Genomic DNA, 24,887 nt, shown 5'->3' with positions numbered 1-24,887 from the left:
TTAATTATTCTAACGTAAAGGTGTATTTTCGCTTTTTTAATTTACTTATGACAAAGGTAAAATTTTTTCTCAGCAGAAGAACTGGAAAATCATTCCCCTTATTAAAGTGTAAGTTCAATTACATTTAATTAAGTCCTATTTGATTAGGATACAAACTATCTCATTTTAAAATGGGCAAATGACATTTTCTTCACACACATAGTAAAACAAAGACCTAATTTACATCCAGTTTAAAGCTCTTTCTGAAACTCCGAAGTGTACACACGTATGTGAATGTCCATGCATAAACAGAAAGCAGAGTTTCATCTTGACACAAGGCATCACATTTTGGTTAGCAACTAAATGTAAATGAAAAAAGATTACTCAAGGGTTCTAAAACCTAGCTCAGGCGATTCAGTTACAAATTTAAAATGTTATTTCTTATTGCATGGTACTGCTCAGTCAACTTTAGGCTTTGTTTTACTCTATGTGCACAATGGAATTACAGAAAAAATCTCTTACTTGCCTCCAGAATAAAGTCACACTGCTTTATTATTACTGTGCTGAGCATGGTCAGTAAAATAGTTCTAGAGGCTGAAGAGCAGCACACAGAGCTTTTGTGCTGTTCAATGCAGCCCAAATTAGAGATCTAATAACCTCTAATCAAGTATCTCTGATAATTTCTACTAAAAAAATGTCAAAACTTACAATGGTTCTCAGTATATTCAATATTGAGATACCATCTTTTAAATTCATCTCTACATTGAGATTAAGAAAAATCCTTCTGCTTTTTAGGAAAAAAAAGACATTTCTAAATGCGAAATTATTTACTAATACTAGCTGACATAGCTAGAAATTGGTATGAGTAACACAGAGTATAACAGAATTTCTGTATTCAGCCACAAATAGTCATCATCTGTGAACAGCCTTCTTCCAGCAGAATGACGACATACAACACTTCACGTTCACAAAGTACTAGTTTATTCTTCAGCTTTCCAACTTACACAATGCCAAGAAAGCGTGCTTTGAGGCCATGAGAACGAGTACCCTTCGCAGGATATCTTTGTTTATGATGTAGTTCTTTATGTGATAAGTATGATGTTCTACACAGAAAGTTAGCAATTCCAGTATTAATGCCAAGAGTTGGGCTGTCTGAAAATCATCTGTAAAAAAACCAAAACCAAAATCATTAAGCATATCTAGAATATTGCCTTCAGAAGCTAACTTCAAATATCCAACTACAGTCTGGTAAACATTTACAAGTTCTTCTATATTCCCACAGAGAGTTTAGGAATCATGCCACAGGGTATGTTTAGTCTTTAAAACACAAATTGAACAATCTTCATATGGACAGAGTATTTTCTATTTATATAGATATGGCAGGAAACCCTCTTAAATTATAGAAACAATTACATTTTGTCTTAAATCAGTGTTTGAAGGTTCAGAGAGGACAGAATGTAACAGTGACACAACCATCAAGCTTTTTTAACCAAATCTCATTATGATGTCCATATGTCTATATCATAAAGTATTGCCCTGTATGCAGTGCCTTGACTACGTTTGCACCAAAAATGTGATCTATTATGTCTTTTAACAAGAAGGTTCTCAGGCTCTTCTAATACTTCTAGGACATAACTGTATCAGCATATACAAAACATAACTCAAATCCTGCTTGTAAGTAGAAAAAGAATAAGTTAAATACATACTAGATTTAATACTCTGGGAAAAAAAAAAGTAGTTCTACCTTTTTAAAAATATTGCCAGGCAGTCAACCATTAAAGAACAGAAGTAATTTAAATAATAAAAATCTCACTTCCAATCTATCTGGATGCCAGTTAAGATAAAATAGATTAACTAATCCCTTGAAAATCCATACAATAAATTAAGAAGTTTAGAGAACATTTATGTATCATTTATGTACCTCCTTTTACATCCATTTTGGATATGTTATACTATTAACAAACAAACAGTACTGCTACTAGTAGCCAACAAGAACAGTTACTTCATCACTGATCTCCGATTTCTTAGTTTGATGTAGAACCAATACGCTCAAATTCAGCACAGTATTGTGACACACACCTTCTCAGGGCAATTCTGCATCCTCTCTAGTAATCCCTGATCTTAAAAAACATTTACACATGTTTACAAGTCTATGTCACTGAACAGCCCCACGAGTTACTGAAAATTATACAGTATTTAATTTTTTTCTGAAGCAAAATCTGCAGCAAATGCTGTTCACTTCTTAAATCATGTCTCTGCTGAATTTTATAATTATAAATTATTCAAATGACTAAATCATGAATCAACATTTTACTTTGAATGATGTATCACAGACTCAGATACTCTTTAAGACAGAAAACATCCTTTGACAGTTACTTTATTTTAAACATTGATATTCAACAGCCTTGATATGCCCAAAATCCAGAGCTGCATTACCTTTGCTAGGCTTGTCCTCTGTAGTATTGGCCAGTAAAGGGGCTGTCAGAACATGCATACAATGTTTGTAGAAGAAACCCAAGAACTCTGTCTTTTCTGTTTTCTAGAGAATGGAAAAAAAATATATATATGTATCTGTAACACATATCACCAATACTCTAAAAAACAAATGTAATTTCATTTTAAGGTGTTTACTTACATTGGCAGTGGCAAGCATATTTTCTGGATCAACTAAAGTACGAAGCAAACCCATCAGTAGCACTGCCCCTCCGAGTTCTGGATCTGTGTCACAAATCATGTGTTCTATAATGAGGTTGATGAGTAATATATCCTAACAGGGCAGGAAAAAAAAAGGCAAAAATCAGTTCTAATGCTCCTCCCTTGCCCCAAATCCAAATTATTTTCCAAAAGGGTTAGTGCCTGGTTAAAATGATGCTCTCTCAAAATTCTGTAAAATGTAAACAACTACCAAACAAAAAGAATCCAAACTTGACAGAAACAAATTAACTTTACATGCCTGGTCAGTGGTTCAACATTAAGAACACAAGCAGTGAAGAAGAATCTTTCAAAGGAACTAAAAATAGTTCTGAAATTAACAATCTGGTTTTGAATTCAGTCTGAACTGAAATGTCAAAAGGTAAAAAGTAGAGACAGACAATTAACAGTCTCAAAATACAACTGATTTCTGGAAGTGTTTTCAGAGCACAGTTTTTATTTGCACACACACACCCCCCCCAGAATACATACCAAGAGTTTTACTTCTACAAATATACAACGGTACATTTTATAATGCTATTGAACTTGATGAGATTATTTTCACCTAAAAATAACCCCAACATATATTTGCAAAAACCAAGAAACACACATGAAAGTAGAAAATAATATTTACATTTAGGAATCCCTACACTAAAGTTGCTTGGTTACCACTGTCCCCCATAAAAGAGGACAGTCATCAGATTCAAGTGGCTGGAAGGACCAGCAATATTCCCTGTCCCAGCTGGCCCTTTCTTCCAGTACAGAAGGAGCAGCATCAGCAGCTTCCTGTGCTCTGGCATGTTTTTAGCAGATACAAGAAAAAACATTAAGTATCTCCTCTAGTGAAAACGCAGCACAATGTTTTTTCTTCACTGAATACCACTCTGAAATACCCTTCTTGCTACTAGTTGTGTGCTGCATTTTTTATTAATCAGCTAGAGAGGGTCTCTGAGAAATGTAAACCTCTGTTGAAATGTGATCTTAAACACTTAGGATCATCATTCCGCTTGCAACACCTGAGATAGTAAACCAAACACAAGTTTCTTACAAGTAAATTAAAAACACATGCATATGCTAAGATCAAGACTGAAATTTGGATTTTGCATTTTAAGGAGGCCATCATTCAAAACCATTTTGCACTGCTTGTATGACAGCTATGTTAACCAAAATGGTGGTTTATGATAACCTGTTTTAAGGAACAAGAATATGCAAACAGGCAAACATTCATCTCACCAAGCAGAACTGTTAAAAACATGGCAGTTCAGTATCCTGTAACCATCATGACTATATTGCATACCTCTTCAGAACTAGGGTTCACGTCCTTAACAGAGTTGTAAATATAAAATAGTGATTTCAAAAAACAATACACACACTTCTAGGGACCCTCTACTTACATCATCATTCTGCTGTGCTTCCTGCATGACAAACTCTCGTACCATGGATGGGTTGTATTCAACCAAATATGAGAATATATCAGTGGCTGCACTTCGTACTTGTGCATCATCCATCCCCTGGAGAAGTTAAATAAAATCATTTATGTTTCCTTTAAAGAAAAGGCTTAAATGGAATGAAAACCAGAAAGCATATAGCTTTTAATTCCTACTTACAAGTCATACCTATTACTAAAACGGTATTCTAAACCTGAATTGACTATAACCTCTTCTTTGTATATTTGACAACTGTTGGGAAAAAAACATTTTATGTTTTCCTTGTTCTTTGGTCTATTTCCCTATTTTCTAACTTAACAGTACACCAAAGAGCATGTAAAGATGTAAAGCGAACAAGAAAACAAAAATGTAAGAATGCCAGGTCACTTACCAATGTCATACTGCAACTGGCTTTAAAGTTTTACAAAAATATTGTAACTCAAGCTAAGACAAGAAAATGAAGCAAACACTTCAGAAAACCATGTGTCTGAAGTTTGGCATACTTAGTTTTTTAAAACAACCTCTCTGGAGAGAAATATAATTGTTATCACAAACAAAATGGAACCGACTTACCAATATAACTTCTAGTGCTGGCAGTATGCCCATATTTGACAAGGTTTTGAAAAACGCATCTCTGTTTTGAGGTTGCAGTGTTTGAGAGAATGCACAAAACTCTTTCAGAAAGTTTACCTGAAAAACATGAATAACGTACTAGTTAGTAATTAAAAAACCAGATGCACGCCTCACTTTGTAGTAACTGTCCCTTTCACGTATGTTTTACAGATTTCTTACCAATTCCTGTCTTTTCTCCTCATCTGTGGCTTCATCTGTTAGCTGTGCAAACAAGTCTGTCAGAAATTTTTCATCTTCCTACAAAGGCAAAACAATACCATTTGTTTATTTGACAATATCCAAAAGGCATTCGAGTATAATACAAAGTTCTTCTAAACCATGCCTCCTGCAACTGACAGAACATATGCTTGTGTACTGCAGTTAATCATACCAGTATCAACTTTCTAATTCAATTTTCAAACAAATTAATATGAATCTTGGTTTTGTGCTTTTACCATGTTCAACACCACTCCACTCCAACACTTCACTCTCAGTTACGATGTACCTTGTGTTGCCTTTTGGCTGTCCTTTTTCTATTTTCTACTGCCAATCTCATCATTTTGTTCATGACTTCTTCTCCAACTTCCTTCCCCCTTGTCACATGCCTGTCCCCCAAACCACACTACAAAACACTTGCTTCAACTGTTTACATGTATTTATAAACATGACCTCCCACTCAGCCCTACACATACATATATCTTTGGAAAGTTACGAGATCTTTGCAGCAGACAAAGACACAACGAAGAAAGTGTTTCCTAACAGCAGGAAGGAGGCAAGACTCTATCTCCCCAATGGTGTGAGAAGGGTGAATTTCAGAAACCAAATCAAAGTAAGTGTTTCTATTATGTACGGCACTTACTGGGCGTTCTGGCTGGCACCAGTCAAAAACCCTTCCATTATTTTTCATGCTGCTGTACCTTAGCAAAACTACAAACAGCAGCCAACACATTACAAGCATGTATTTAGACTGAAAAAGCAGTAATATGTAGCTTCCCCTAACTGTCACAGTCCTAACAACTACATGATCATTAAAATGGAAATAAACCTTCCCCATCCTTACCCCAATATCACACAGTTATAAGACAGCACTTGCTTGAAAAAGCTGCCTGTACATCAGATAGGAATGGATTTTTTTCAAAAAGCTGCCAGTGTTATTTCTTGTGAAGTCAGTGACACCATGTGCAATATCCCTCTACCCCAAAACCACAGTGCTAGAAAACCAAGCTGCCTTGCTTATGTTTACACAGCATAAAGCAGAACCATGACAGTACTTCAGATACATCCACATAAAGTTTCTGAAATTGCAGATTATCTAGGTACCTCACCCAGGCTCACTCTGCAGCCTTGCTCAGAAAATGAGTACCTCAGTTCCCATAGCACACCACGCTAATGCAGCTATAACACTGTCACAACCCAATCCAGGATCTCTACATGGCACTGCACAACACAGATAAACCCAAAATAGGTTGCCATGCGCTACTGCCCTACAAGGCATTTCACCACACTGTAAGTGAAAGCCTGTATTTGGGATATGCCACGTTTCCTCGTTTGATGCTGTGCTGTGCTTCCAACCTGACCCAACAGTTTAGTGATAATACAGAAGAATCACTTCCGCACACAATTTCAGGTGCTATTTCTGTGGCTGCTTCAAAATCAAAACGAGATAGGAGAGGCCTCATTTGAAGTTTACTGAAATTCACTCTGGAGGAACAAGCACTGGAAATGCAAAGTTTGACTTTCAGATTTCAACAGTCAAACATGTTCTGAACAACTATTAAGGTCTTAGATTTCAAGAAAAGTAACTTAAGCTGTGATGAAAGAATACAAGGATGTTTGACTACCTGCTATCCAGCTGTAACATGGCTTAGTAAGATTTCTATTCTAACACATTAGACATTACAGGTAAGATAACTAACCCACAGTACACATACCAACATATTTTTTACTGAAATTAAAAAAACCCTAATAAACACAAAAAATAAAATATAAAATGTAAATGGTTCTTTTGAAGAACATGCAAGTTATTGTCCATGATTAGCAGTGTGTTTAAGAAAAGGCTAAGTAGTTTGTTTTCATTTATCTTTTTGCTATTTTTAATCAAGATATAAAACTAATCTCATCTCTATCAAAACTACTGAGAAGATGCATGCTTATCCAAACTGGACAAGTGTAACCTGTATGTCCAGTCTCACTGTGAAATGAACTTTTTACCTCCTTTATAATACCTCACAGTAAGCAAGTCAATACCACAGAAATATCTCAGAATGGTCACTGGGAAAAAATAGTGGAAATTCCAGCATTTAAGTACATCAGAGCCAAGATTAGTGTGCTTCTGCATAAAAAGGTACACAATACTACCCAAAGTATCTCTTTTTTTCTTTTTTTTAAGTCAAGTGTGGAAGGAGAGGAGGGGAGGAGATCCTGTAGTGCTGGTGAACATGAGGGTCTCACTTGTGACCCACTGCAGAGCCCCAGAGACAGAGGTGGCCAGTGAAGCTGCACCTCCAGCACTAATGGCAGAGCCCGACAGACAGGGCCTCACTGGGCAGGACCCCAGCTCAGCTCTCTGACAGGTCACCACGTTCCTGCCTGGTTCAAGATGAGGCCATCCCCAGCGGAGGCCAAGCCACTCACCCTGTTACTGGGCTTGCAAACATCTGGGACTTGTAGAGGGGACTTTCTAACACTGGGAAGTGATGAAGACTTCAATGCTGACAATGCTTCAGGAAGAATTTGCACAAGTTCAGTATGTAACCATTTTTCAACCTTCCACATATATACTATAATACAGTATTTTAAATTCTTTATCAAAGATAATATTGAAGCATTTCCCACATGAGCTCCTCTCCCAAACACCATTAAATACACTGTATTTTTAAATTAATAGGACTATCTGAAATCTGTAGTCCTCACAAGAACCTATTTAAAATCAGATCTATTTAATCTATTTAGAAGATCAATTTAAAATCAGACAAAATTAAGATGGATCGGAGCAATTCAAAACATCCCATTCTTACATGGATAACATGAAGTAAATGGCAGTTATTCCAAGAAAAAAAACCAAACAAAACAACCTGTTACTAACTTTGCAGTTATGTCTTAGCACTGAAATGTGTTTCAGGTGCTGTCTCATTCCAGGATGCTTAAGGAAAGGTAGACAGGTTGTTACTGATGGGAAATACCCCAACACTCCTGTATTATAGAAAATAGTGGTTGTAATGAACATTCTAAATACAAGATTCTCTCTCTCGGGGTGTAAAATTACTGACAAGGGCAATATATCTACAGATACATTCCTGGACAACACTACCAGAATCTATGGAAATGCACAGTCTGAAAGCAGAGTTCACATATTTAGAAGTCACAAAGCACCAAAACCAAATGCTAGAATTCCACAGGCTTAAGTGTTTCCTGTTTGTTTGGGGTTTTTTCCAACTTGAAAAAATCCCCCAAAATATGTCTGTGAAGTGAACACAGCAAAAATGCATAATTCTTTGCAGTATCTGGCCCCTTCATGCAGACAAGCACCAAAATCCATTTGGATGCATCTTGGAAGCCATGAAAGTCACAAGTGTTTCTAAGAAAATACAACTGCAAACGGTAGTTTATGAGGCAACTGTAGAATAGCTATTTTCCCCATGCACAGAAATTAATTAAATGCATAATACTTAAACTATGCATATGCCAAATACTGAGTGTATTCATTTACGCTTCTGCAAGATCCAAGTAGATGCTCCTAGGATTTAATACATTTCAAAGATCATGAAGATAAAATTCAGCCGGGCTATCTATGCAATAGTTTATGACTTTAAAAACAAGAAAACACGCAAAGTAGGATCACAAAAAAAGACACTATTTATATTTGTGATTCAACTTTCAAAGCAGCCCTCCCCCTCCTACCAGTAGGCACTTAATAAAGCATTCTTCAAAAGCAGGCCTCTCTTAAATGCAATTAACTTGCACTTAACAGATACTTCATGGCTGTGATTACAGATAAATGACAGAAAACATCTTTTTTTCTCAAAAAAAACTTTCAAGAAGCTCTGTGACACCTAAGCTGGAAAAGTACACTTCCCATCCTATTTTCCACCTCTATATTCATTTTAGGCAGAAATAATATTTCAGCCTAGAAAGCGAAAGTTTCATAAAACGTTACCAGCAAGCAGAATTTCAGCTTCAAACATACATTCTTTCCTGCTGTCACAGCAGAAGATTTCATAGTTCAAAAATGTTTCAGTCTCCTTTACCTCAGACTACCTTCCCACACATGCCTTCATTTGCTATCAATAAGCTATTTTCACTTGAAACAACATGCTGAAGCAGCAATGGGATCCGTTTATCACATTTGGAGTTTCTGTAGACATTGACAATAATTTTGTACAATGTAGAAGTTCAATCTCAGAAATCATTAACATGCACCACTTGCAAACTTCTTTCACTGTCATTTTCCTCAGAAAGTGGCATGCTTTTACGCCTTACTTGCAAGGTAAATTTTGCTGGGAGTGGATTTCCAGAGTTACTCCTGAGCCAACTACTGCAAAACAGCAGAGTGGCAGAAGACATTCCAGTCCTAACACATTTGTCTAAAACTACCCACATGCATTGACACAATTCTTTCTCTAAAATGACTACAGATAATTACACCTGCATCCATGGAGTTCTGTAAAGAATCAGTAACTACCTGTAAAACCACTTTCAAAATTATAACCAGCCTGTTGTTACATATAAATTCAGCAAAATATACCTAAATGTATATACCTAAGATGTACCTAAATGCCTACAATTTTTTAGCTATTAAAAAGGGATATAGGGACTAACAGCAAAGTGACTTCTGTATTTAAAAAAGCTGATTTACCAGTGCAGTAATGCCACATGATCACTGCTCTCTTAGGCACATGAATTATTTTAACATATGTCCAATGTTCCCCTTGTACTCTCCACTTTCCACAAAATAAAAGACTCTGAATAGAAGTCTAAAAGCACATACCCCAGAGTAATCCTAACAATATTCTGTATTCTGGAAGTTAAAACACTGCAGGATCTTGCTGGCAAAAAGAGCACGCCAACGAGAAAGGGGGGATAGAACAGAAGGAAACAGTGTTTGCTCACTCTATGGCGCAGTTTTGCAAGTTTTTGGTTTTTTTAAGAACTAGTTAATAATACAAAGGGAAAGAACTGGTGGCCTCCAGTGTGAACATTAGTATGTATTTTTTCAATTGCAAAAGAGCGTCATATAAAGTAAGAAACACCACTTACCTGTCCCACCCCCACTCTCAAAACTTGGCGAACTCCACGTTTCAGAGAGGTTTCTTGGTGGCTATGACATCTCAAGACTAGAACAGGCTGGACCCCAAGCAGTAAGAACATATTAGGAGGGGCTGAAATTGGAAAAAAATGTTATATACCTCTTTTGTATCTTATGTACAGTGAATCATAAAACCTGTAATTGCGGACTTTTCCAGAGCAGTTAATTCTGTAGACTGGAAATATTGGGCTTACTATTCATCATGAACAACAGTATCTAGTTTAGTGAGATCTCCACATAGTTACTTAAAATGACAGATCTTAGACAATTAGATCACAAATAAACTAACCTCCATTTCTCATAACAGCCCATCGGTGTAAGCATTTTCATAAAGATTATGGGAGAGCTAACCTTAGTAAAGGAGAGAGGAATACAGTTCATAACCCTAAGTGCCAAAGGCAACCCATTCTCTACTTTTTATTTTACCACAGAACAGCCGAAAGTTATTTACCTACCAAAGGAAGCAAAATCATGGAAGCAGGTATCCTCTATGACTGTAAATTTTTTTTTTCTCTCTTTTTAAAGACATCCAAAATCCCTAATAAAGCCAGAATTCTTAAGAATCTGCATATTCTTATTTACAGAATTCACTAGTTATATCAAAAACCTGTCCTTAAATATCCCATCTTGACAGCAAATACCTTAAATAAGACACAGTGATAATTCTGAGGAAAGTCACCCGGCCTATCAAAAAGCATAACGCACAACCTGCACAGAGGCTTGTACAAATTTCTAGTCACTTCTCTTTAACTAAGGGATGGCTGAGTTAATTTGAAATGAGGGTAGTGCAGTGTGCCGTTTTAGTTAATATACAGCCTGCCATGAGTAGGGCTCTGTAGAGCTTGTCTGTTTTGTCCTGGTGGAAATCACAGTTTTTCTTCTCCTTTCCTTCAGTCAGTAAGAGAGAAAAGAACAGAATATAAAACAAGTCAGTTGTACACACAATAGCTGCAGTATGTCACAGCGTATCAGCTGCTCAGGGACTTTACTTTTAATCCAAGGTGAAAATTTCCTAAAGAGATCCCTCTTATCTCAGTGGTCCAGGAGAGACAACCTAAAGTCAACAGCTGAAGCATTAACAACCTGTATTACGCATCAACTAAGAACTTGCGACTCATCCATGGGTCCCAATAAAGTACCAGGAAGCATCCCAGAAACTCCTCGATTAGTAATGATTTATAAGAACCAGCTTCTTAAGTACACATGTAAGGTTAGTGAGCACTGGGATCTCACAAGATCTGAAATAATGAATGCCAGAAACTCCACAGACAAGTTTAAATCCTTTATGAAATAACACCCCCCACCACTGAAATACTGTGATAGAACCAATTACAGAAATGCATTTTAAACCATATGCCAATAAGAGACCTTGAAAAACAGTTCTAGAAGTGAAATCAACAAAAGCAGTCTTAATTTTGTTCTCAGAACATTATTTATTCTGCTTAAAGAAATGAAAAGGAACAGTACCATACATTGTATACATAGAATGTAAGAATGGGGGTGGTGGAGAAAGGAAAGGGGAGAATGAAAATTTCCCCTTTTCATTCAGGGCAGAGATAACAGAAAAGTGCAACCTGACATATTGCTCTATAAATAAATGAATAAATAAATGTCAGGTAAGTAGGCTTAAACCTTGGTTTAGAGCTACACTGTGAGAACTAGAAAAATAAATCTAGCAACCGATCAATCAAGCCATTTAATCTCTTAGAAATGCAATGGGGGTATAATTCCCTCAAAACCAAGAACTGATCATTAATATGATAAAACTTCCAACAGTCTTATTTATAAACTCGGGGAGTTCCCCCTCAGTGCTATAGAGCTGTACTGTGAAAGGTCTAAGAAATACAATATAACACAGAATATGTGTTCTTCCTCCTGTGCTACCACTTGTGGCTGCTCAGAACTGTAGAAAGCACTTGAACAGTTTGAAATACTTCTCTAACTTTCAAAGTTATGCAATGATAATTGTTCTGGCCCCACTGCACACATAGGACACTTTATTCTCAATCACAGACAACAGCAACAAAAGCAAAGATAACGCTCAGAAACCTACGGTCACACAACAAATCAAAATCAGATCTGAGCCTCTGTTTCAATTGTAAACTGCAACTAAAATGTTTTTCAACTGCACCAATCCCTGATACTCCAACCCAAGCTTACCCTACATCTATTAACCTAACACAGGTTGCAAGAGACAGAGAAAAAGGAAACTAATCAGCCACTCGATCAAGTTACTTGAGGATTTCTGGCAAAAACACCCTTAATAATTTTGCAGGATCAGGATCCCCTTTTTTCCTTGCCCAGCTTCCTTTTCGAAGTTCAAGAGCCTTCTCAGAATCAGCCACTGACACCAAGACTCCTCAATAATTCTTCCATTCCCCCTCCTCAAGCCAAAATATATGATCATCAGGATTTTGCTTTTAGCAACCCTTGCAAAGAGGTCAAGATATTTTAAAGACACAGGTCATACTGGATACTCAAGCTGAGATCCCTTAACTGAATTTTTCAGCACTCTCAATGTCAGACTTGCAAGCTTTCTCAAAATGACTGCTCCAAAATGCTTAAGGCCTTCTGACTGTTTCAGATACACATTTGTGACTTTATTATCAAGCACACACATACACACATGAAGAGTTTGGTTCAGTCGGGTGCAAGCTGGGGTCTAGTACTAATGAAGATGCCCCTGATGTTCTACCAGCCCTCCACCAGCTGCTGCAGGAAGTGATGGTCTGTCCACAAGGCACATGCCTCAGCTGCTAGGCCTGGGTGACATCTTGCACATCTGGCTGCTTATCAAATACTCCATGTGTGGATATAACAGATTAAAGCTCCAAGAAAGTGGATTAAATAATACCAGTATCCTGATCAACCTAGTGTGGTGCATGAAAAGTTGGGAGGCTTTGCTATAAGCTTGCAAAAGGAATTTTCACTCTCTTTTGCTCTATATTTCATAAAATTAAACAGGATACATGCTGAGATTCAACTTTAGATACATACAATTAAGGTCATTAGTAGCATCTAGCACTTTGCCCATTTCTCCAGGTCAGACAGCCCTTACAATGACAGTGGCTATGAATTTATGAAGTGTTAGGAGAATCAAGATAGCAACAATTAACAAAATAAAATACACATGCTGTAACACTTTGCTGAGCTTGCTGAAAGCAGTAGGAAGCTTCCACTACAGACATATGCCACCTATTTCTACACGGTTTGGGAAGTTCATCGGTTGGTGCAGAATATTTAAGACATGTAAGCAAGATATCTATAATCATCATATAATCTCTTTACATTTGCATTAAGGCACACATCATGAAAAACTGGTAATTCTAAGCAGTATTATTTAGGGACTTACAAGACAAACTAAGAAAACATTCAAGCACCTAAGGCAATGTTATGTTTTGAACCTGTTCTTTCCAAACAACTGATTTAATTTACTCCCAAATCAGATACAGTTATATCCTGGTATGAGACTGTATTTGTGAAATCTGGGTGAAGTAATTTGACTTTTTTTTCCCTTGTCATGGTAGCATGACATAAATTGTCCTTAACTGTAGTGTTTGGAAAGTCCCAAAATACAGAAAAAACCCACAAACTGCTAACAAAATCAACCCTGCAAGATGCAAACAGTACTATTCATTCCAAACAATCTCATTCAGGATTCCACATATGTTTTGCTCCATTTAGATCAGTTACAGAGAATCTAGTCCAGTATCTGAAATTTAAGAACATATATTTAACAGCTCAGTACTCAAATCCATGCCTTTTATGTCATACTTCAAAATTACTTTCAGAATCACAGAAATGAAGGTTCCATCAAAACACCTCAATCTTTCCAAGAAAAATTACCCAACTTTCTCTGCCCAAGCACAAATAGCAAATAAAGAGACTGTGAAATTCTGAAACTTACCTGTAACATACCAACTATTTCCACTTTATTAAAAAAGATGAAAGAATGAAGTGTTGATAGCATATTTTCCTCAAAAACTGAGGGAGTAGGTAGGACCATATCTTGAATATACTGTACTCTGTATGTCTGATGTATTTTTTGCTTCAGCTCTGGATCAGATATAGGTATCACCTCTTTAAATTTTGCTGTTTTAGTCAGAAATTCCCTGTGTTTCCGTGACTGTGATAAAGACGGATCATATTCTAGGCATCCAATTACGTCCATTATACATTCCTCGGAAAACATGACTTCAAATAGTGCAGTTCTGTTCAAAAGGAAAATTCCCTTGATAATTTCATATAAGTGGTGTAGTCCTTCAATGTTCTCCAAGTCTTCGCACACATGAAAAATTTCTAAGAGCTTCTTAATATAGCCCTCATTTTCCAGTGCTAGTGCGAGTTTTTCACGACGTAACGGTGAAGGCAGTGAAGATGCCACAAGTTCTGCAATTTCTTCTAGCCGGCTTAATTCACAGGACGGCAATTCCAGACCTGGTGATGACATATCATCAAAACGTTCTTCCTCAGATTCATCGACAAGGTCCTGAGTAATATCGACAGAAGGGTCTTTGCCTTGAACCTACAAAATAAGATGTGTTCAAAAAAGTGGAGTTTAATGCCTACTGCTACTTGAACACTTTTATAAAAATGCCATTTCGAACATCACATACTTTTTCTTTGTATGGCCAAAACAGAAGTGCGAACGTAAGTTTGACACTGAGTACAGCTGGTTTGGGAAGTAAGAGATAATGAAAAGATTTCTGCAAACAGAAGACTTTACAAAATTATTTCTACGTTAGATATTTAATTCTATTTATTTTCAGAAAAAAGAATAAAGAATAAAGAGAAAAGCTACATTTCCCGAGTACTCCAAATAAAAAAAAAGGAAATTCATAATTACTAGTACGGACAACAACTTTCTAACAGGTACTGCTCCCTACTCTGTTCTCGTGAGACTCCACTTGAGTACTGTACGCAGATCTGGTGCCTTCAACATAAGAAGGACAAGGAGCTGTTGGAGCAAGACCAGAGGAGGGCCACGAGGATGATCAGGGGGCTGGAGCACCTCCCTTATGAAGACAGGCTGAGAGAGTTGGGGCTGTTCAGCCTGGAGAAGAGAAGGCTGCGTGGAGACCTCATGGCAGCCTTCCAGTATCTGAAGGGGGCCTATAAGGGTGCTGGAAAGGGACTCTTCTTCAGGCACCGTAGCAATAGGACAAGGGGTAATGGGTTCAAACTTAAACAGGGGAAGTTCACGTTAGATATAAGGAAGAAGTTCTTTGCTGTGAGGGTGGTGAGGCGCTGGAACGGGTTGCCCAAAGAAGTGGTAAAGGCTCCACCCCTGGCGGTGTTCAAGGCCAGGTTGGACAGAGCCTTGGGTGACATGGTCAGTGTGAGGTGTCCCTGCCCATGGCAGGGGGGTTGGAACTAGATGATCTTAAGGTCCTTTCCAACCCTAACCATTCTGTGATTCTACAATTCTCTGCAGACAGATTTTCAAATGCAAACCAGTATGATATTATTGCAGTTATAGCTTTAAACATTTATCTATAGGCTATTTAACTGCTCTTCATACTTTTCAAAGCTTCTGCTACCCCAAACAGAAGAGAGAGACCAGTCCTGTTGTCATTTTCAGTTCAGGAGAGCTGCAAGTCAAAATCCATTACCGTGCCCTTTCTAAATACTCAACAGAGGCACAGAATCCCCTCTTAAGAACAGAAACCCCCAAACCAATATTAACAAAAGAGTAATGGAAATCTGGAGCGTCAGCAAACCAAGGCATAGGACTTGCAAAGAGCTCTCTAGAGATACAACAAGGAAACTGCAGAAAGCACAAATTAGTGAGGAAAAAAAATAGACAGATGCTCAGGCACCAGAGTGTTTCAGCTTTAATGACATCTTTATTGCAGTATCTGCTTGGAGTCTGATATGTCAAATCCAGGAAGGCACTGCTGTGTAGACTGGTACAAGTAACTGTTCTTTTTCATCCTGAAAATCTTCTTCATGGATAACAGCAAGCCTATACTTAAACTGAAATCCAGAATGCTATCAAATTTCACATACCATTCTGCTTATACATCAGCAACCACTTCCACTATAAGTGGTATCAAAGTCTTCTTTTTAAAAGAAGCTTTAATGACTGAGGAAGGTTAAGATCTTTAAAGTACACTAGACACAACACAATAGCATGGCCTCAAAACAGGATGTAAAGACACTGGTTTCTTACAAAAATACTAGATCTTTACATGAGGCTGAGGAAGCTGGGCTTCTTATCTGGGTGTTTCCCAAGAACACAATTTCCCCTTTCCCCCAATTTGTTTCTGTCCCCAACTTTTGGTCTTTTGACTGTTAAGGTTCCTGGAAATGTTTCTGTACTTATTTACATACGTAGTACTTGTTTCCTGATTTAATTTTAAATTCTAAAAAAAATGAATGATCTATACAGATGCAATTGTAAAACCAGATTTCTTTTGCTTTATTTCTGAAATCAGTGAGAACAAACTCCAAAAGACAGAGTGGAGAGAGCTCAAGGATTGTTAAGAACGGAAGAGTCCATAAAGAGAAAATCAGACAAATTTTGAGAAATGCCACCTAATGTAGTATAGAAATTAAGAGAAGTTGTAATGCTTGGAATGGAAGAAAAAACTTAAACAGGAACTGACAAAATGAATTGATATACGTGAATATATTGACTAAAATCTTCCAGGTATTGGTCAATAGTTAATACCTGACCAAATGTTACCCAGAAGCAACACTGATTCAGTGACTATATAGTCAGCTGGTCATAGTGGTAAAACATAATGAGTTAATTAGGACATATTAAAATATACACATGCTATATATAGTTTCATTTCTTTAAACCGTAAGAATTACAGCTTTAAGGGGATAATGAAGGGATAGAGCCACCTCTTCCTCTGATACTTCAGAGGAACTATCAGATCAATCTTCCATACCCTGATAGTCAACAGCAGCACACTGTCATATTTACATGGAAAAAAGTTCTATTGAGAAACTCAATATTGCCCTCACCTGAAACAGTAGAATGAGACAAGAGAAGAACGAGAAATGCAGAAACAGAAATGTGAATAAGATATGGTTAAGTCCATGAGAAATACATTATAAAATTCACTAATAGCTCACATACATTCTTCTGTCTACAACAAAACCGTGGACAGGTAACCTTTTCCCTTTTGGCCATCCTGGGAAAAGTTAATTACAAAATTAATTGTTATGAAACTTCTAAGCACTCATTTTGAGCTAAAGTTTCTTGGGCAGTAATAGAGCTAAAAAGATCTGAAAATATTCTAAAAAAATACTGCAAACATACTTTAAGTTCATAACAAATTTCTGGAGGAAGAAGAAAGTTTTCAAACTCAAAAATGCAAAATTTGGGGGAGGTGGCCACAACGATGGTTTGTACTTTCTATCCACTGTGTTCAGATTCACCTCTTAGAACAGTCTAAAAATTCTGATCATAAACATTAAGATGACTTAGGTTGTCTCAATCGTACACTTATCAAACTTACCTGACATATTTTTTCCCATATTTCGTCACATCCTGCTTTTTCTTGAAAGCTAAGTGCCAAATCATAATTTTCAGCTTCAGACCACACAATCAAGGTATCCTTTAAAGAGAGGAAAAGTATTTTAAGGCAATGTTATTTCAGATTTTGCAAATCTCAAGTGTTTAAAGTGTAAAAATTTAAAATAAAAACAGCTTGACATCTAATTATGACAGGACAGTATTACAATACAAATGCAATCATTGTACTTTGCAAGACTTTTATACGTTCTGAGATTCTTAGGATTACAAACATTTCTGCATAAATTAAGGGAGTTCCAGAAAGATACTGAAAGTTTTAGTTCTCTATTCACATTACCATAATACTGTAAATCTCAAAAAGGTTGATCTAGAATAAGTACTTCTACCTCACTGGATCCTCTGATAAAACATGGTTTTGATTTGGGTTTGGTTTTTTTTAATCTGTTTCAACTGGACCACATAAAACTGCACATCTTTCGTAGGAACTAAATTACAATCCTTTTTTTTCTCATTTTTATACGCCCCAGAAGACACTGTGCAGAAGCACAGAACAGCTGCTTAAAAAGCGGCCCCAAGATGCCTACAAACTTTAAATGAGAACAGAAACACAGCTAACTGCCTAAGAGTATGCACACCTATCACACTGAACCACGCGCATCATTTTTACACATTCCAAATTCTGAAAGGATGTTTTGCCCTAGATTTCTACACGTTAGTTGAAACTGTGCTTAGCTATGCTTACTACCCAGACAGTTAAGCTCTCATCTACTTACTAGAACACTTCAAGAGTTTCCCAGAGCCCTCATATTGCATGCAAAAACAATATATGGAAGTGGAAGCTGATGCTGCAAACAGCGATATCGCACACTGATAAGGTATTCGATGTAGTAGTTTACAGACAGTCTGCTAAATAACTGTTAGAATAAAAAAATAACCACGAAAAGAGAAGAAAATATAATCTGCATTATTTACATATCAAATCAAGTTTCAGTTTAAGAGCCTTTTGTTTTCCTATACCAGCTAGCTGAAATACAGCCACATCGAACATATCTATGCAACTGCACTATTTCAATTAAATGCTAAAATATGCATTTACTCACTAGCACGAGACACGATAATTTTTCTACTTACATTTCAATGAGAACCACAACTTACAATATTTTTGCGTCATTAAGTATAAATTCTGCTTACAGTGATTATTCCTAAAGGAATTACTTTTAAATATTTGCAAAAGCACTATAAGTTGCCAGATATCTATAAAGTTTAAGACAGTTTATTAATTAGGCTTAATTTATTTCAAATATCAAAATGAACACTGAGGATAAAGACGAATTTTACATTGAGATTTTGCTATACACTTACTAGAAAACTCCTTAAACTAACTATAGTCTAAAGAGCACAATAAGGTAGCTCCATTAGGATTCAGTCAAGCAATACAATATAATCAATTTGCCATTACCAGAGCAGCTATACTGCTTCAGAGGCACTAATGGCTTTACCTTGCAAATGGCAAATAGTTTACCTTTTCCTTTTCCAAAGGGTTGAGGAAGAGGTGGTACACAGAAGAAAGGGATTTAGGAAGACCACCTCCAAAATACAAAAGGAAGAAGAAAGTCACAATTAATACTTCATTCTCTACAAGACAGGTTATGGTGCAAATACTCTGGTAATAACAGATTGACAGCACCTAGTACTGCTGGCTCCTACAGAGCCAGAAAAATAACAGGCTACAAAAATTTAGAAAGGGAAGATCCAAAAGAGATTTTTTTTTTTTTAAACCATCTTTTAAAAACAGGATGTCCCTTACTGCAGTATTCATTGTATGCATCAGGTTCAAAACGTAATACATTAATCTCTGCAATTAGTGTTCATACTGCAGTAATTTTAAGGCCACTGTCTCATCAGCTTCCCACTGAGTAGCACTTATTTAATTTTTAAAAAAACAAACCCTGACACTAAAGCTTAAGTAGACCCTAGCAGAACTTGCAACACTCCTAATTACAACAGCATTTAAGTAAAAGTGGTTAAATTTCTAAGCAAGACATTTCCCAAAGAAGATAAAAACGTAATTTTTTCTCTGTAAAAAACATGACTAACAAATAGGGAAATTACTAAAAGAACCAAAATAAGGACAGTGTTAACAATATTAACTGTGGTAAGTTGAATAAACAAAAGCTCTATGTCTCTGAGTAAAATCCAGCACAGGACCAAGACAGGTCAGTTGGTCAGTCTGTCTTTTTCCTCTGGTGACAGAAGGGATGGAGGGAGAAGACAGGCAGAGAAAAATGAAAGGGAAGACACAAAGGTAAAGCTGCTTTTGAAAACTAAAGTCACAGATGTACAGATGCGTATTTGGCCATAGTATAGCAACTGTTCTTATAAACAAGATCATCTACTATCATATATGGAAATTCAGACTATTTTTTTCACCTCTACACATCCCGATTTTTCATTTTTTCCTTCTTTGGAAAGCAAAACAAAACCTGCTGAAATAAATTATTTGAGCAACAGAACAATTAACATTCGAGTTTGGTATATTAATATTAGAAAAGTATTTTCCAATTCACAACATGAAAAATTTCTAATGATTAGTTATCTGTCATCTTATCACACAAGGATTTCATATCATAGATTCTTATCAGTGCCTCAACAGAAATCTATCAATTGCTGCTCTCTGGATCTTTAGTAAGAGTATTTGTACATTCTTTCTTGCCTCAAAAGGCTTTTAAAAAGAGAACACAAAGCAAAGTGAGAAAAAGCACTTCACTCTGTTGCGTAATATACAGTTTAAAGTTTAAATTCACTATTAAATGCAGGCAGTTATTAATGTAATTTCATTTCCTTAATCATACAAAGCTTCTCATCATCAAAAAGAAGAGCATGACAAGACATATATGTAGGGAGAAGTGACTGAAGGGAATTCTAGATGTAGTTAAAGATTAAAAAAACCACATGAATAAAAATCTAGTTTCTGCTTGTTTTATTTAAAAGAATCTTTCTATGTGTTTGATCTGCAATCTCCTCAGTGTAATTTGAATCCACTAGCTACTCTGGATCTCTCGGCTATGAAATAAGACTACCTGTTGCTTCCAAATGCCAAACATTACTTCTTGCAACTCCAAAAAGCAACTGAAATTTCTCAAGACTGCCTCCTCCACTCAGAGAGAAAACAGCAGTGTGATTAAATATGCTTAGCAGAAGGAGCTATTGGTTAAGAGAGGTAAGGAGATGAGCCTTGCACATTACCCCTCTGAGCATAAAATCTTCAATCTTGTATGATCCATAAAAGCAGTTCTGCCTCAGTTTGATCAAAAACATATCCTTTTTCTTCATTACATACAAAATGTTAGTCTCTATAGACAAGGAACTGGATGGGATGACTAACACAAACATCTGAAATCTGTTCTTATCTAGCTTGGCATTAAAAACAATTAAAATGTGAAACTGCAGTATTAAATCATAGCTATATTGTGTGAATTATGTCATAAACATGGACATGTTTTATCACTGAAGGCTTTTACACTGAGTTCTTTGCCAGAATCCTGGCATTCTAGCTCCTCATGTTCTTCGAGATGCATTCAAGTTCCTGGCAAGATCTTTTCTAAATAAGCTGATAATCACGAAACTATTTATATAGAGTTCACGATCTTACTCTGAGTTTGAAAATCATTTGCTGCTTCACAAAAAAAATATTTTGACAATAGTGCCAGTTGAATGGATCATGACTACCTTAGCCCTTACAAAACTTGCTGTCTCCTTAAGACCATTTATATAAATTCGTGCTTTCCCACATTATTGTTCATTATGACTGCCCATATATAACCAGGAGTTTGTTCTTTTAAGCAAAAATTCTGATCACGGCTTCTTAGAAGACTTGCGTGTATAACATTCCCATAAAGAGGTATTCATCATTTCTACCGAAGGAGGATGCACTCTTATCCTTATAAAGATACAGCCTGAGGCAAAACTTCTTCAGAATACAGTTGGGGATTCCTCTGCTGCTTGTCTCATCGTTGAGACATCACACCCACATGGAGCAAGTTCTTGTTGGTTAGTTAGAGGTTTTCAAGGAAGCACTACTGTGTGCAATGGCTTTATTTGAGACTTCATTTCCATGAAGCTAAACTTCAAAAACACTACTGCAATAGTTTAAGCCAGAACGCAGAGCCAATTGTACTTAGATGGATGAGGCTTAGTATCTACCATGTGATTTCTCCTCACATTTCTTTGAAATTATTTCCAAAAGTCTTACTTTCCTTAATAGAAAGGTTGTTGAATACACACTATCAGTCCCAAGTTCTTGCCGTAACATTCAGCAGAAGTCACACTTTTATTAGACATTCAATCAGTTTTATTTAACTATTAGCAAGCTGATCAGCAGGTGCATTGTACAGCATTCATACAATCTCCAAAGCAAGCCCAGGGATTTCATAATGAAGAATTGCAGAGCAACCAGTACTCAGGATTTGATTCTGCTGTAAAACTGATTTAAGCTTTCTTTCCTAATGTGATAAAATTAAGAAAACAATTATTGTTTGACAGTGGCCTCCTACTAGTATTCACATCCAGGGAGAATACCAGTCTTCACTGCAGCTCCAAAATATTCTCTTGGCATCCCTGTGAGATTCAAGCTACTCTCAAGAAGTAGTGATACCTAAATCAGACAGGTCTTTCATAAATGCTTGCTTTCTGTCTTAAGAAGCAAATTAGTCTCTTCCTCCTAGTCATCAAACGATTTAGGCCTGTGAAACTTTCCTGGGTTCCACTGGAAGTTCAACATAGGAAGTTTGTTGCTCCCCCTCCTGGACTGCCTGACTGCTAGTCTTCCTTATCAGAGCCCTTACGCTGTTTACAGTTGCAGACACTTCCACATGTCAAGCCACCTTTCGGCATCCTGCTAGCTAAATATTTACAATCAAAAGTACAGTTTCCTAAGCAGTTTTCTGCTTCAGAAATAAACTACTGGTGCTACCCAAGATTTTTAAGTTTATTTATACAGCTATTATGTTAGGTTGCACCAGGATCTTCAGGCTGTAAAATCCCGTCCTAGTAATATAATATAAAGGTTCAATTCTGCATTTGGTTTTGAGCATTTATTCAACTAAAACTGGACTATCTGAATGTTACCCCAAAAACTGGGATAACATATCAAAGGCACACTCAGTCTTATGGCAGAATTTATTCTATTAGCTTCTATGAATGCTCAATAATCATATGTGACTTTTCAGTTAGCAATTCCATAGCTGCATTCCCATGAATCATGAAATAAAAATCAGTTTATTAGTCCTGTAACAGAACCGACTCACTGGCCTAGTGACCATACCCAGAAGCAGCAGAAAAATTAGATTTCACTGGAAAACATGTAAAGATAATGGAACATGTGATCATTTAAAATAGATGAACCAACCCACCCAAATCAAAGAGCAGTCACTCTCCTTGTTTCTCCTCTCACCCCACAAAACCACACATTCTTCCTTACTATCACAGCTACAATAGGCACAAATTTTATTGAAATAGTTTCACTGTTGGCTCGCTTGTCCTGACAGCAAGGGCAGGAAGTTCATCTTCTCAGAGTATCCTGCCAGTGCCTTTTTGGATCTGTTCAAAATTTAGTGTTGTTATTAGCAAGTCTGCTCTCCATTACACAAGGATAACCACCTTTGAGGTACATAGTTAGTAGAAGGTACTCTGGATGAATGTAAGCTTTGTATTCTTATGAGGAAATGAAAAAGGGGCTGTGAAAGTAGAGGACACAAGACCCTGAAGTTTCTAGTGCAGAGGCAAGACTCTGCAGCTGGAAGCTACTCAAGTCCTCCTTGTTTCAGGCACAAAAGGGGACGCAATACATATTTCATCACTGGGTTACAGGATATACATGGATGTATTTAAAATAAAGGTGAGAATCTAAGTCTTTACTGTTCTACAGCTAAAGCACTGCCAAAGTATATTTAAAGCATATTCAAAAGTATATACCCCAGTCCACACCTGAATCAGTTTTCTCGCTAGATAAATGCTAAGTATATAGAGTTTATTTCTCCTCTAAGGTTGCATAAAAGGAGGTGTGTTGTCCTAAAATACTAATGCAATTATTCATTTTCTGAAGAATGTTCACTTTAGAACAGCACCTCTCTCACTGGAAATGCGCCATTTCAACACTTAAAACCGCCAACAATGTAAGAAACAGCATGGACTGAAATGTGTGTAAACTGACTTCACCAGGGCATTACAATTAAAGTATCTTCTACCTTTATTAGTATATTATGGAAACACCACCAGAAAACTAAGTATTCAATACGTTGTCCAGCAACCATTGTATAATTAAATTCCACTTACTAAACAAAATTGCTTTTAAGCTCTGTGCTACTTACCCATAATTAAATCCAGTATATTCCATACTGAAGTTATAGGATCATCATTATGGTAACATTTAAAAATAAGAATACTAATAAAACTTAACATACAGCCCTAAACAAGAATAAAAGTCAGGAGGCTGAGTCGTACTGATGCACATTTTGCTTCTTCAGAATAAATCTTCTGCCTACAAATCACACCTTAACACAAGAAATATTAGTGTTTTTTCTGAGCCACAAGGCATTAGTTTCTCAAGATGTTTTCTTTCTAGCTTGTTTTTCTCACATGGATTCCTTTCTTCTACTTCTAGTATAAGTAATGACAAGTTTGCCAGGAAGTACACAGTTCAGAACATCCAAAAACTTCCACTGGTAGCAATTCTGTGTTATAGGATCAGGTTCACAGACACATCTTTCTTCTTGAACGCAGCAGAATGACTCTTCATGGTGACAGAAAGACTTAATCCAATTTACCTGACTCTCTACATGTTTCATGCTTTAACAAGTTATTCCAAACCTCCAGATGGTAGGTAAGTCTGGGAAGACAGGGAAGTATCTCAGGACCGTGCTGATGTATGAAAAATGAGTCCTCAAGCAGATCTCACTATCTGCCAAGTATTCTTCCTCTCCAAAGGGCAGACATTTGTATCTACCACCAATTAGATCAACATTTATGTGCATACAGAGACATGAGTAATCCACAATAAAGGCCAGCCAATGCTTTCAACCCTAAACCCCAAGAAATCTAAAGTAGACAATTTGACAAAATGTTACTTGAAGTTCAGGTTCGCAGAGTATGGCTTCTGTTTTGTTTTAGTTTTTTGTTTATTTGGTTTGGTTGTTGTTTGTCTAGGGGTTGGTTTATTTGTTTTTCCATGGATGTTTTACACACCAAGACAACAGTGGCAGCAAGGCAAACTTGTACTCAAGGTCTTCACACTATTATTTTGACAAATAATGATCTAAGTTGTGACAGTTAGCATTAAAATACACAGATGTATATCCTGAGATTGCATCATTTTTGATACCAACAA

General features: G+C 36.7%; 1 protein-coding gene and 1 long non-coding RNA gene across 9 annotated transcripts in view; both read right to left on the bottom strand.

The window, feature by feature from the left end:
• Positions 1–24,887, bottom strand: part of PPP4R3A (protein phosphatase 4 regulatory subunit 3A) — a 44,443-nt gene that overhangs the window by 8,927 nt on the left and 10,629 nt on the right. For 2 of the 8 annotated variants that reach the window (XM_030481781.1, XM_030481783.1), the window contains 8 exons: positions 17,487–17,585; positions 13,922–14,539; positions 4,890–4,967; positions 4,671–4,787; positions 4,065–4,181; positions 2,615–2,746; positions 2,416–2,518; positions 984–1,142 (listed from right to left, as the gene is read on the bottom strand). In XM_030481781.1, coding sequence (XP_030337641.1) covers positions 984–1,142; positions 2,416–2,518; positions 2,615–2,746; positions 4,065–4,181; positions 4,671–4,787; positions 4,890–4,967; positions 13,922–14,539; positions 17,487–17,585 — 1,423 coding nt within the window. Of the gene's footprint in view, positions 1–983; positions 1,143–2,415; positions 2,519–2,614; positions 2,747–4,064; positions 4,182–4,670; positions 4,788–4,889; positions 4,968–6,029; positions 6,579–9,965; positions 10,088–13,921; positions 14,540–17,486; positions 17,586–18,276; positions 18,418–19,002; positions 19,091–24,887 lie in introns of those variants that run through there. The other 6 variants (XM_030481785.1, XM_030481787.1, XM_030481784.1 and 3 more) reach the window with 6 other exon arrangements.
• On the bottom strand, positions 19,399–22,839 carry LOC115606245. The gene is made up of 3 exons (XR_003990863.1): positions 21,524–22,839; positions 21,250–21,256; positions 19,399–19,408 (listed from the first exon to the last, which is right to left on the bottom strand). It is a non-coding gene; the product is annotated as an uncharacterized LOC115606245 (long non-coding RNA).

Source organism: Strigops habroptila, chromosome 4 (assembly GCF_004027225.2).
Source record: "Strigops habroptila isolate Jane chromosome 4, bStrHab1.2.pri, whole genome shotgun sequence".
Lineage (NCBI taxonomy): Eukaryota > Metazoa > Chordata > Aves > Psittaciformes > Psittacidae > Strigops > Strigops habroptila.
The sequence above is the reverse complement of the archived record's forward strand: the minus strand, read 5'-3'. Positions and strand labels throughout refer to the sequence as shown.